The sequence below is a fragment of the Myotis yumanensis genome, unplaced genomic scaffold, assembly GCF_028538775.1.
Source record: "Myotis yumanensis isolate MYYU_CA2020_CCGP unplaced genomic scaffold, mMyoYum1.0.hap1 SCAF_13, whole genome shotgun sequence".
Classification (NCBI taxonomy): Eukaryota; Metazoa; Chordata; class Mammalia; order Chiroptera; family Vespertilionidae; genus Myotis; species Myotis yumanensis.
Window position 1 is genome coordinate 16,171,085 of NW_027223764.1, and position 13,165 is coordinate 16,184,249.

A 13,165-nucleotide genomic window follows, 5' to 3' on the forward strand; every position below is an offset into this window, starting at 1 on the left:
CCCAAACCATGCTCTGCCCAACACCACAATACCTCTTCAGATGCCTTCCTGGAACCTAAAACATTTTTTTCATCTGAAGCATTCAGTGATTGTGTGGAGCATGAGAGGCCAAACCTGGCCCTGCCATGGGGCTATAAGTGAAAACTGGGGAGGGTTTGGTTACTGCAGTTTGACTTTAACTCAGGAGTTATAAATGCATTTTACATTATGACCCAATAAATTATATAATTATAGTGCAATAGATAGGTAGATATAAATTATGTTTATTTAGAAATTGTTTCACAAAATAAGATTTATCCTACCTACAATGCAGTACATTCTGTAATTTTCTACTTCAGTTTGTTGTATGAAAAAGAATGGTAATCACAACCCACTAAATGGATTTCATGATCCTCTAATGGTCAGAACTTGAGTTGAAATCACTGATTTCAACTAGGAAAGAGGTTGCTAACCCTGAACTTTTATCACTGTACACAAAATGGTCTTGGTTTTGGATAGAGGGTAAGAGGTTACTACAGCACAACTGTCTCAGACAAACCTTCTTGGAAGCCTGTGCAGAGAGGAATGAAACAGACCAAAACTAGGAATCCCTTCTTCACCGCGGCAGTCCTGTCAATCAGGACTCATGAGAAAGCATGGAGGCTGCTGTAAACTGACTCTGCTGTCAATCTCGAGCGGGGTCCCACTGGGAAGCTGGGGGTTCAGCACAGAATACATGCACTTCTACATGTAATGACATTGGAGAAAAAATATTACCAAGCAATAAAAATCCGTTAGGTTATGGATATAAAATTATTGATTGGGAATCCTTGGAAGTTGAAGGCCTGAGTCCTGAGCAGTGGGTCCATAGATGGGCTTGAGAACAGGGTTTTTTGTTTTGTTTTTGCTGATAATCTAGACCAGTGCATCTCTGACTTTAACATGCATAAGAGACATCTGGGGATCTCATTAAGATGCAAGTTCTGATTCCGGAGGCATGGAGAAGGGCTTTGGTTTAGAGGGAGGGGAGAGGGAAGAAGGTCTGACAGGTGTGTCCAAGCTTAGCCAACTACCTTTTTCCTGCAGACATGGAGAAGGGCTGCCACTTCCGGCACATCTTGGCCTGTGCTCGCCTGAGCCTGAACCCGGGCCTGAGTGAGCCTGTGCTGCAGCAGGTACTGGAGCTCCTGGAGGACCAGAGCGACATCGTCAGCACCATGGAGCACTACTACATAGCCTTCTGAGGACAGGCCGCAGACAGCCTGCGCGGAGCCGGGCCGAGGAGAAAGACCAAGTGGCGTGCACTCCCAGGCTCTGATTTTGAACATCATACAGAGGCTTATGGGTCAGGACGCAATTATCTTAAAATCAGCTATGAAATAAGGTCATTGGAGGAATGGAATTTGGTATACATTCTGTAGGCTGCCTTTTACCTGCTGTATTCTTGGGATAAAATGACTTTTATCTCGGCCACGACACACAAGAAAGCCCTCTCTGTTGACCTGCTGGCTGGACTGGGCATCCTTCGTGAAGCAGAGAGGGAGGACACGGTGTTGGTGGCTGAGTCGGTGTGTGTGGAGGGGCTCTATCATGGTAAAGGGACGTCGCGTGGTAAAGCCCAGGGACTGCGGGAACTGAAGAGCATGCAGCCAGATCACACAGATCTAAAGCTTTTTAAAAGTTCAGACTATCAGAAACATTCTTATGGTCTGCTTTAATGGTTAAGAACCAGTGCCAGGAAGTGGCTCTCCCTGGACGTGTGTCGCTGAGCTATGATTTCCAAGGGTTAAGCACCAGCGTTGGGTCATGAGTCCTGGTTGAATGCTTTTACAGACACTCAGAGATGGCAGTTAATGGGTCCAAGGCATGGCTCAGTGTCCCTTTTCCTTCTGAGTTGAAAGGTGTTTCAGAGCATTTGCCTGCATTGAGGACATACGGGACTAAATACATTGTCCCTCAAAGCCCTGAACTTCCTGGAGGCTTTCACACAATTATCTGGCTGCGGTTGATGTTATTTTTAAGATTATCATTGAAGTGCAGGATGTTCTGACACCATCCAGACAAAGACTCAGTATGTGCCCAGACAGGTGATGGAGTTACACTTCTGCTCAGGATGACAAGGTAAAGGAGAAAAATCTGCGGCATGTAGTAGGCTTGTTCTAACAGCACGATGACAAAGCCAGCCAGCAAAAATAAAGTGTGGAGAAAGTTAGGGAGTTAATTACAGTCATTTCACAAAAGACACATCTGCCTGGGTCTGCTGCGTTTGCTCTTGACATAATAAGCTCCTTAGTGGCTCTGCCCGAGAGCCTGTCGGCCTGTAGCATTGCTCTGCTCTGTGTGCAGATGGGGTGCTTTTCCATTGAGGAGTGGCTGCAGCTCCTTAGTTAGGCTGAGGGCTGGTACTGACAGATCGATTTCTGTTATGGACTTTTCTGACTTGACCTAAACCTCTGCCCTAATTCTAACAGTGATTACCTGGATGGCTGCCCTGTGTCCTCGAGACCTGTAGAATGGGGTCTATCTGGAATGACATCCCAGTGGTTCTTTCTTGAGGCCAGTGGCTGTTCAATATTGAATATATCTCAGATTATTGGAACTGCCAGGAAGGAGTCTTGAATGAGACCATATATACTTTGCATACAGCAACCCCACTTCTAGGGGATGATCACATGGGTGTGAAAGGTTGAATGCACAAGATGTCCATTGCTATATAACTTAGAATTCTATAATTGGGAAGAATATTTATCGGGAAAGAATAATTATGGTACATGTACACAATGAAATACTATGCAGCCATTAAAATACCGCAGACAGATATTTTTACCACAGAGCATGCTTCCTAATAGACTTAGTATAATACTACTGATCTAAAACTACCTGTGTGTATATGTATATCTGTATAACAGAGAGTGCTTCTGTATGTACATCTGTATAAATGTAGCAATGTACACACGTATATACAGTTGACCACTCCCCACTCCTAGGAGTACTTTCTGCACTAGGCTTTCAAGACACCACACTGTGTGTGCTCTTTCTCAGTCTCCGTTGCTCAGGGTCAGGCCCAGACCACTTTTCTCTCTAGCTTTCTCCCTTGGAGAGCTCGACTAGTCTCGTGGCTCCAACCATCTATATCAGGGGTCCTCAAACTACGGCCTGCAGGTCACATGCAAATACAAATATTGTATTTGTTCCCGTTTTGTTTTTTTACTTCAAAATAAGATATGTGCAGTGTGCATAGGAATTTGTTCATAGTTTTTTTTTAAACTATAGTCCGGCCCTCCAACCTTCTGAGGGACAGTAAACTGGCCCCCTGTTTAAAAAGTTTGAGGACCCCTGATCTATATGCTGAGAAATTCTACGACTTATCTCCAGTTTGGACCTCTTCTGAACTCAAAACCCCTGCATTCAACTTCCTGCTGACATCTGCCCGTGTCTAGCAGACAACACAAATTTAACATGCTCAATGCCAGGTTCCCAGTCACCCCTGACCCCACACACGCTCCTGAAGTTTTCCCTGATTCAGGAAAAGGCAACTTCATTCTCCAGGTTGCTCAGGCCAAGCCCATTGACTTCTTGCTTTCTCTACCATCCCATCTGCCCACAAATTACCTTGGCTCTGCCTTCAAAACATTTCTAGAATCAGACACTTCTCCTTCCTCCACTGCCACCACCTGGAGGATTGTTGCCTCCTCCCTGTTCCCCTGCCTCCGCCCTTAGCCCTCTTTAGTTCATTCTCAGCAGAGCAGCCAGTGATTCTGTGAAAACTGAAGTCAGACTCAGTCATCTGCTCCAGCTCTCCCAGGACCTTTCAGTCCCATTCCAGAAAGGAGCCTAAGGCATCCCAGTTCAACAAGCTTCTGCTCTGTAGCATCCTCTGCCTGCCCTCCTGCCCCCCCACCCCCCGCCCCCCGCAACACACACACTCCACTCAGCATCAGCATCTTAGCCTTGCAGTTCCTCACACACACCAGGGACATTCCTGCTGTAGGGCCTTTGTGATTGCTATTTCCTGACACACATAACTCGTGCTGGGCTTCCCCTCCCCTCCTTTGGGTCTTTTCATTGAGTGTCACCTTCTCAGTGAGGCTTGCTCTGATCTCCCTTTTGCTAATTGCAAACAACTGCTTCTCCTTCCTCCCCAGGATTTCTCAGCACTTAATTTTCTCCCCAGTACTTGTCACCCTGTAACACACCCCTTATGTTTCTTATTTGCCTTGTTTTGCTGTTTCCCCAACAGAAGGATTACTCCATGAGGGCAAAACTCTCTCTGTTTTGTTTCCTGCTGTATCCTCAGCATCTAGAACAGTGCCTGGCACATCTTTCCAGCAATACCACCTTTGTGTGTATGTGTGTGGCTGCCCTCCACCAGCTAATATCTTCCGGTCTTTCCTGTGGGGCTTTCTCCAAGGTCTTGGAAGGCTGTTTAGGCCAGAAGTGCTCAGAAGTAACACCCACTGGAAGCAGCCTCAGCCAGTAGGACCTGAGCTTAAAAACTCCAGCTCCCTTGCCCTTGCCCTTCAAATGATCCGTGTCTGAGGCACATGTTCTACACCACTTCCTAGAGTTTCTCTGTGGGATTAAGCTCCATCCACCACACTACCAGCTAACGATAGCCACCCTTAATTGGCTGCCTTCGCCTCCATTTCCTCCCCACTCCCCATTACTGTCTGCCACACCTCCCGAATGAATTGCTTCCTTTTCAGTCCTTGTTTCAGGGTCAGCTTCTGGATGAACACAAATTAGCACCATGCTCACCAATATATTTGAGAAAGGCTTATATGAATAATTCTACACATCAAACAGACTAATAGAAATGCTTGCCAAAGTGGTACACTTGTTGCCTCAGAAAGGTGAAATGTAAGATGCTTACATGTATGTATCTTGATATGTTTACAATTAGCAAGAGTCCCAAAAAGAATAAAGCTGTTTCTTACTCCCCACCACACACTCACATTACCTGAATCATGAGTGAACTAAGAATAAGATGGGCCTTATATCCCACAGCAACATAATGACTCTGATTAGATGCGGACACTCATGGAAAATTCTCTGGGCCTAACGACAGCTGGGTCACTGCTCTTATACCCAAGAATCACTAAAAGGTTTCCTTGAGGAGGAGGGAAGCTGAGCAAGCATTCCAGCTCTCAGTGTGCACATGTTTCGGGAGGTGTGAACACTGATAGAGTTTATGTAAGCAAGAAGACAACGCTGCTGTCTGGTTCGGGATTCGTTTGAAGATCCACAATTATCCCCATGTGGTAAGCTACCAGTGCTCCTCATCCCTATAAGACACTTCTTTCTAATTATCCCCCCTCTGATAGTGTGCCAGGACACTGGCTGAGAGAAAGCCAAGTGGAAAGAGTCTATTCAGTGATGAGGAACCCAAGACTTGGTGCCAAGGATCGAAACCAAGCAAAGTTGTAATTTTCCGTTGGTGAAAACAACCATACTTCTTATTAGTGTGGTTTCTTCTCTACAAGTGGCCTCTACAGCAGCTGCCCCAAAGAAGCATCTTGTTTCCATATTAAATTTCTGTGAAGCATACGGGCAAACTCAAAGGCCATGATGAGGCTTGCTGGAGAAGCCAGCTGCAGGCGCTGGGAGAGAAGCAGACCATTCTGAAGGAATGGTGCCGGTGGGTGAAGAACCTTGTAACAGTTATTTGCATGATGGTCTACTGGTGGAGGCTCTAAATGTGAGCCCAAACTCCCACATACCTGAGTTTTTATACAACCCAAAATTTATTTTTTAAATGCAGCATATATTTATATATATAATTTTATTTTTTATTGACTTCCAGAGAGGAAGGGAGAAGGAGAGAGAGAGAAACAGCAATGATGAGAGAGAATCATCAATTGGCTGCCTCCTGCATGCTTCACACTAGGGATTGAGCCCACAAGCCAGGTATGTGCCCTAACCAGGAATCGAACTGAGATCTCCTGGTTCAAAGGTTGATGCTCAACCACTGAGCCACACCTGCTGGGCTTTATTAAACTTTTATTAGGTAATCCCAAACAGATAAGTCACAGCACAGTCCAAGGTTCTATATTCACAAGAATTCTAAGTCAAATTCTACATTCCAAGTCTCTCCCTGTATGTGAACTTCAAATGATAGGTTTTTCTTTTGGAACAGGAAGAGAGAAATTTTGAAGACCACATAATAGCCCTAGTTATTTTTAGATAGAGACAGTAAAATTAATAAAAATCATCCATTCAGACTGATTTGGTGAAAGGTTTGTGTAAATTAGCAGAAATTCTGGGCTTAAAATAGTGCCCTTTTATTTCTTTAGGCCTACCAAGTGTTCTGTATTACACCTGAATGATCATGAGGAAACAGGTTTGTTGCTCTTAGGGAACCTCTTTAATGAATAAGAAATCTTAATTATGTATCATTCAGTGTCATTTAATTATTATGTATCATTTAATATTAATAGGTGATTTATAAGTACTTGAACCTTCAGAAATTTGAAAACATATGTCTATGCAAAAAATTGTGCATGAATGTTCACAGTAGTTTTATTCCTATAAATGGTTGAGCATTAGTTCATTGTGGGCAACCTTTAGACAGACACGGTTCTCACCTGGGCGTTAGCTGTTGCTGGCAGCAGAGGCTGAGGGCAGCCAGGGTCATATGTTCCAGCAGTGGTATCAGCTACAGAATCAGCCTGGAGGTCAGCCGCTGAGGTCTTAGGTAATACACAGCTGGAATAAACACCCTGAAGAACTTGAACCTGAAGATTCCCAATTTGCTACTTCAAGTGGTTACATGCCTGCCCAAATACTATCTATAACAATACACGAAGGCAACAATCTTTTATATATATATATATTGATTTTTCAGAGAGGAAAGGAGAGGGATAGAGAGTTAGAAACATCGATGAGAGAGAAACTTCAATCAGCTGCCTCCTGCACACCCCCTACTGGGGATGTGCCCACAACTAAGGTACATGCCCTTGACCGGAATCGAACCTGGGATCCTTCAGTCCGCAGGCCGACGCTCTATCCAGTGAGCCAAACTGGTTAGGGCAAGGCAACAATCTTTTAAAAGCCAATCCCCATATTGTCCACTCAGACCTCTCATAAGCTAGATGCCTTTCAGTGATAGTTCAGTCACTCTGTCCCCAGTCATTAATGTGGAAAACTAAGTTGCGTGTAAGAAAGTGCTGACTAAGTGGAGAAGATAGTTTTAGTAACAGAAATGGTCTTAATTCTGTTCCCACTTTAATCAACATAGCCTAATTATAATAAGGCTATGCTTGCATTCTCATCATTGACTGGGTTTGGTACCGTTAATTGGGGCACTGGGCAACACCCCTTTTGATAATCTAGAAATTGCTTCCTCTGGGAGAAGGTGGGTTTTTTTGTTGTTGTTTTACTTTGTTTTCTGAAGATAATCAGTGAATGGAGGAAATAAAGCAGGAGTGAGGATTTTTTTAGCTATTTTAGAGCTACCACGCACTTAAAAAATTATTTATTTATTTATTGATGTTAGAGAGAGAGAAACATTGATTTGTTGTTCCACTTCCTTAGGCAGTCATTGGTTGATTCTTATATGTGCCCTGATCCGGGATCAAACCCACAACTTTTGAGTATCAGGACAATGCTCTAACCAACTGAGCTACTTGGCCAGGGCCAGTTACCATGTATTTTAGAGCGAAGCAACAGCGATGTCTGTCTCATAAGCTGTGATGTGTGAGTGGCACAGTTAAATTGTGAAAAGTCCTAAATTGTGTGATGTACTGATTTGTGAACAATTACTCAATTATAAATTAGGTGGCAGGACAATATCTATCGAGCTATTAGCATGAGGTTTGTTTTTCCCTTATTTTATTTCTTGTTTTCGAGCAGGAAGTCAGCCTTGCCTCAGGAAGGTTTGGCTTGGGGGCCGAATGCATGTGTTGTTTGTGCTGCCAAGCTGGCTTATACTTTCTAGAAGCCTGGAGCCTGGGAGGGAATGGAGCTTAGTGGACTCCAGATATTACAGATGGAGTTGGCAGGACTTCTGAGGAGTGGCTTAGAGCCTTTGTCTAGGATTCCCAGCTTCAGAGCAGATTCCCAAGCCCTACCCACTACCACCAATATTATTGTCCCACCAGCACAGAAGACAAGGCCTCCAAGCCCAAGGTAACTTAAAGAGAAAAAAATGAATATGACAAGTCTCTCCCACCTGAGTTTTGGAAGTAAGATTCGTATCACACTACAGTTAGAATAAATTCAAGGTGAATCTTAAAACAAGGGCCCGTTGTATTCCAGAATAGTCTCTTGAGTGGGAGAGAAAGGGGCAATGTCACCGCACTGTTCTAGGGAAATTGCTTATGCCCCTCCCAGGGGAGCATGCTGCCTAGGAAAACTAACCGCGTCTGCAGAAACTATCGGAAATCATTACCTCAAAGGGTGAGGGAGAGAATATGTGATAAGAGTTTATGTTTCCTCGTGGGGACCACCTTATCATGAACTGAATAGTTCATCCTGTCCCACAACCCTCGTGCAGGCTGACCAGCCAGAGGCAACCTGTGAACACAGGCGAGTGAGGGAATAGAATCCAATGTAGGAGAGGGCCCCGAACCACCTGAGCAATGAGCCTTCTTCCAACATGAAGAAGCTTGAAAAGGCCTTACTCAGCTAACAGCGGGCCCAGCCCAGCGCCTGGGGAAGAGTCAGCAAGCTGCCTGTCCTGTGGTTTCTGTCCCGTCCAGGCTTGCCTTGACCTGGTGGAGGGCAAGACGTGGAAATCCCGCTTCTGGGAATGACAGCTGGCTTGGGAATGCTGGTGTCAGCACTCTGCCTGGGGCTGGGCTGTCAGCATGAGCATAAGGCGAGCCGGGAACAGGGAGCGATCTGCTATTTCTGTCCATGTGTTGTAGACGCAGGTAACCAGGAAAGATGGGAGGTGAGCAGGTTCTGAACCTATAGACAGGAGACAGATGTCAGACATGAATGAAATAGAGCTGAGTTCTGATTATGATTCCACAGGGCTGGAGACTTGACCGAACTTTACTGTCCCCAAGCATTTCCTCGGAGGTAGCTCACAGCACAGTCCACCTGGAAGTCTGTGTCAACAGTAGAGGCAGAGTGGTGCTTAATAGCTGTGTCAGTGGAAGAGCAGTGCACTTACGGAGTGCCAACTGCGTGCAAAGCCTCATGCCAGGTATAGAGGGGCATGCTGAGACAGTACCAGCCCTGTCTTCAGGGAACTTCCTGTCATGCCTACATGATTTATGACCCACGGATGCAGATGTGTCTTGTTTGACCCTCAGAGTTTTAAAACTTTATACCGAGATAAAAAAAATTGGCTACCATCGGCATAAGAAAAAGGTGCTGGTGTATGTGTGTGTGAAAGTATGTCTGTGTCTGAAAGGCTCCAGGAGAGACTGCTAACAGGGGTGGCCTCTTCAGATCGGGAGTCGGGGCCAGAAATGGGTGGGAGACTTATTGCAATGTTTTATAATTTTTAAAATGTGTCTATTGTAAAAACTCTAAAAATAAACAAACAAAAAAGGATGTGGGAATTCACATAAAACTCCAGATTTCTGGCTTTTCTTGACAACTCAGAATTCTGGCAGTCCTGGGAACTTGTCGTCTGGAAACATCTTGGGAGGAGGGGTGGTGTGAATGGAAGTTAAGCTGAGAGCTGGCATCAGCCTTACCTTTTGGAAAGACTGTCTGGGCGGCAAAGTGGAGGAGCTGGCCTGAGGGCAAGGTCAGGGGCAGGCAGACTGCTGCAGGAATCCAGGCAAGGGCCGTTAGGGCCCTTAGGGCCGTGAGGGCCCTCAGGGCAGCAGTGGCAGGGAGATAGATGTCAGACACGAAGGAAATAGAACTGAGAGGTGGGTAGCCGAGGTAAACGGAAAGGCCAGGGAAATGCCCAGGTTCTGCCAGGCAGACCCAGGGAAGTGCCCTGGGAGTTTTAGGCTAATGGAAGAGAAGGGGCGCTCGGAGACAGCAGACATGCTCTGAGTGCATCGCCTGCGTGCAAGGAGAGGCCCACTGAGGCACGGCCCTCTGGGGGCGTTACTCCTCTCCCCCATCCCAGGCACCGCCAGTGTCTCGGTGATTTACCAGAGAACGTGGTCTCCTGGGAGAACTGGAATTGGATACAGAAACTTAAGGCTTGGGCACCAACTGAAACGTAGTTGAAATCCTATTCCTTTAGGGAATGGATTTTCTTGGACCTGTGTGTATCCTTTACAGCTTGATTAGTCACCACTAAAGCCCTTTTTGGTTTGCAAAGCTGCCAGCAGGGTGCTGTTCCTGAGAGGATTACCTTGAGCACCAGCCCCAGACACCAACCCTGCGTGTCAACAAGCCAGGCTGCCCTGGCAACACCACCGTCCAAAGGGAGGGGCTGTGCCCTACCCCTGAGGTTTGAGGCAGGCAGTGCAGGAGCCAGCCTGGAGCTTCTGTCCTCTTTGCCCTTGAGATTAGCAGTTTGGGGTCTTCCACACAGGACAGAAACAGATCGTTCCTTGAAAGTGGAGAGTTGAGTGTTAACTGCCTCTGCTCCTGCAGCCATGACAATATTTGATCATTTTGGTACTTGAACTCCAGTTGAAAATATTTTCCCTTTGAAGCTACCAATTTAGTGATGCTGTGGCCTCAGACTTATTCCATGATGTAAGCAAGATATCACAGTTCTGGCCGCTTAAAGTCCAAGATCAAGGTGTCAGCTGGGTGGGTTTCTTCTGAAGCCTCTGTCCTTGGCCCTTAGATGGCCGTTCTCTCCCTGTATCTTCACAGGGTCTTTCCTCTGCGTTCTCTTCTTAAAATGAACCCAGTCCTGTTGGATTAGGACCCACCTCAGTGACCTCATTTAACCTTAACTATGTCTTTAAAGACCCTGTCTCCATATACAGTCACATTCCTAAGGTGCCTGGGGTTGGACTTTGAAAGGACAGAACAGGACTGATAGCTGTGTCCCTGACCCCTCTTCCAAGAAAAAAAACCACAGAATGTGTCAGTTACCCAGCCCGCCCTTAAATCAGCCAATGGGAATGCAAGGAGAACTAACCCAAGGCCAAAAGTATGCTAGCCACCTCCTGTCTTTGTGTAACCAGACCCTAGCCCTCACCCAACCAATTAGAAGTATGCCCCCACCTACCGACCCCAAGCCCTATAAAATATTTGTTCTCTTAAAACTTGGGGCTCTCTCTCATCCTGCTGCTGCGTCGGTGGAGGCAGAGGAACCGAGCTCAGCTTGAATAAAGGCTCTATGCTTTTGCATCAGACTCGGCTCCTTGGTGGATCTTTGGGGGATCTTGAAATCTGGGCATAACAGACTTCAACATATGAATTTTGAGGGGAGACGATTCAGCTGATAACACCAACTAAATCAGGATCTTAACAAGATCCCCAGGGGACTCTTGTGCACATTAAAGTTGGAAAAGTACTACCCAGTGCCTGCTTCCAGTGGATAAAACACCGGTAGATCTGTCTGGGAATGGGGCAGGGGAAAGGGAAATAAGGCTGAGTGATTGTTTAGATGAACTTTCTCTCCCTTCCATAAGCCTGTTAAGGTGGGAATACTCTAAACTTAAGGTAAATTTCCTCTTGAGGGGGAGTCAAGGAGTAGGGACCCTCTGCCCTTTGGGGAATATGAGCAGGTGAGGTGACCATGTGAGGCTTGATAAACCAAACTAATATGAGTCTGACCCACAGGAGTTAAGTGCAAAAACAGGTTGGAATGCTTGGAATGTGGCTCTTAGCAAATAGGTCATTTCCATCAGGTCATTACCTGCAGGCTTCCTTTATCAAGATGCAAGATATATCTCTTGAACACCTCAGAATGGGGACCAGGAAGATACACATTGTGTTCCTCCCCAGTGTGCACAAGCTCGTTTCACCTCTGTCATGGGCCTGATGTTTTTTGTTTTTTTGTGTTTTTTTTTTAATATTTTAATAATTTTTATTTCTTAAAGTATTACAAAGAGTATTACATATGTCTCCTTTTTTCCCCCCCCTTGACATTCCCCCGGACCCTACCCCCCACCCCCCCCCCGCCCCGTGTCTTGTGTCCATTGGTTAATCTTATATGCATGCATATAAGTCCTTCAGTTGGTCTCTTAATCCCCCCCCCAACCCTCCCCAGGCTTCCCACTGTAGTTTAACATTCTGTTCAATGTTGCTCTGCTTCTGTATCTACCCCTGTTCATCAGTCCATACTGGTCCCCTTTATTTGTCCCAACCTCACTGGAGTAGTCTCAACCTCACCAGGGCCGTCAGAGCCTCACCAGGGCCGTTTCAACCTCACCGGGGCAGTCCCTACCACACCAGGGCCGTTTCAACCTCACCGGGGTCGACCCGACCACACCGGGGCCGTTTCAACCTCACCGGGGTCGTCCCTACCACACCAGGGCCGTTTCAACCTCACCGGGGTCGTCCCGACCACACCGGAGCCGTTTCAACCTCACCGGGGTCGTCCCTACCTCACGGGGGCCGTTTCAACCTCACCGGGGTCGTCCCTACCTCACGGGGGCCGTTTCAACCTCACCGGGGCCGTCCTGACTTCACCAGGGCCATTTCAACCTCACCGGGGTTGTCCCTACCACACCGGGGCCGTTTCGACCTGACCAGGGTCATCCCTACCTCACAGGGGCCGTTTCAACCTCACCGGGGTCGTTCCTACCACACCGGGGCCGTTTCAACCTGACCGGGGTTGTCCCTACCACACCGGGGCCGTTTCGACCTGACCGGGGTCGTCCCTACCACACCGGAGCCGTTTCGACCTGACTGGGGTCGTCCCTACCTCACGGGGGCCGTTTCAACCTCACCGGGGTCGTCCCTACCTCACGGGGGCCGTTTCAACCTCACCGGGGTTGTCCCTACCACACCGGGGCTGTTTCAACCTGACCGGGATTGTCCCTACCACACCGGGGCCGTTTCGACCTGACCGGGGTCGTCCCTACCTCACGGGGGCCGTTTCAACCTCACCGGGGTCATCTCTACCTCACGGGGGCCGTTTCAACCTGACTGGGGTTGTCCCTTCCACACCGGGGCCGTTTCGACCTGACCAGGGTCATCCCTACCTCACGGGGGCCGTTTCAACCTCACCGGGGTTGTCCCTACCACACCGGGGCTGTTTCAACCTGACTGGGGTTGTCCCTACCACACCGGGGCCGTTTCGACCTGACTGGGGTCGTCCCTACCTCACGGGGGCTGTTTCAACCTCACCGGGGTCGTCCCTACC

At 47.3% G+C, this 13,165-nt stretch overlaps 1 protein-coding gene across 5 annotated transcripts in view; it reads left to right on the forward strand.

Annotated features, from left to right (window-relative positions):
• Positions 1 to 1,480, forward strand: part of STN1 (STN1 subunit of CST complex) — a 32,139-nt gene extending 30,659 nt beyond the window's left edge. For all 5 annotated transcript variants that reach the window (XM_070432348.1, XM_070432351.1, XM_070432349.1 and 2 more), the window contains one exon: positions 1,066 to 1,480. In XM_070432348.1, the coding sequence (XP_070288449.1) occupies positions 1,066 to 1,223 (158 nt within the window). In that variant the 3' untranslated portion in view covers positions 1,224 to 1,480. The remainder of the gene's footprint in view (positions 1 to 1,065) is intronic.
• The last annotated feature ends 11,685 nt before the right edge of the window (positions 1,481 to 13,165 follow it).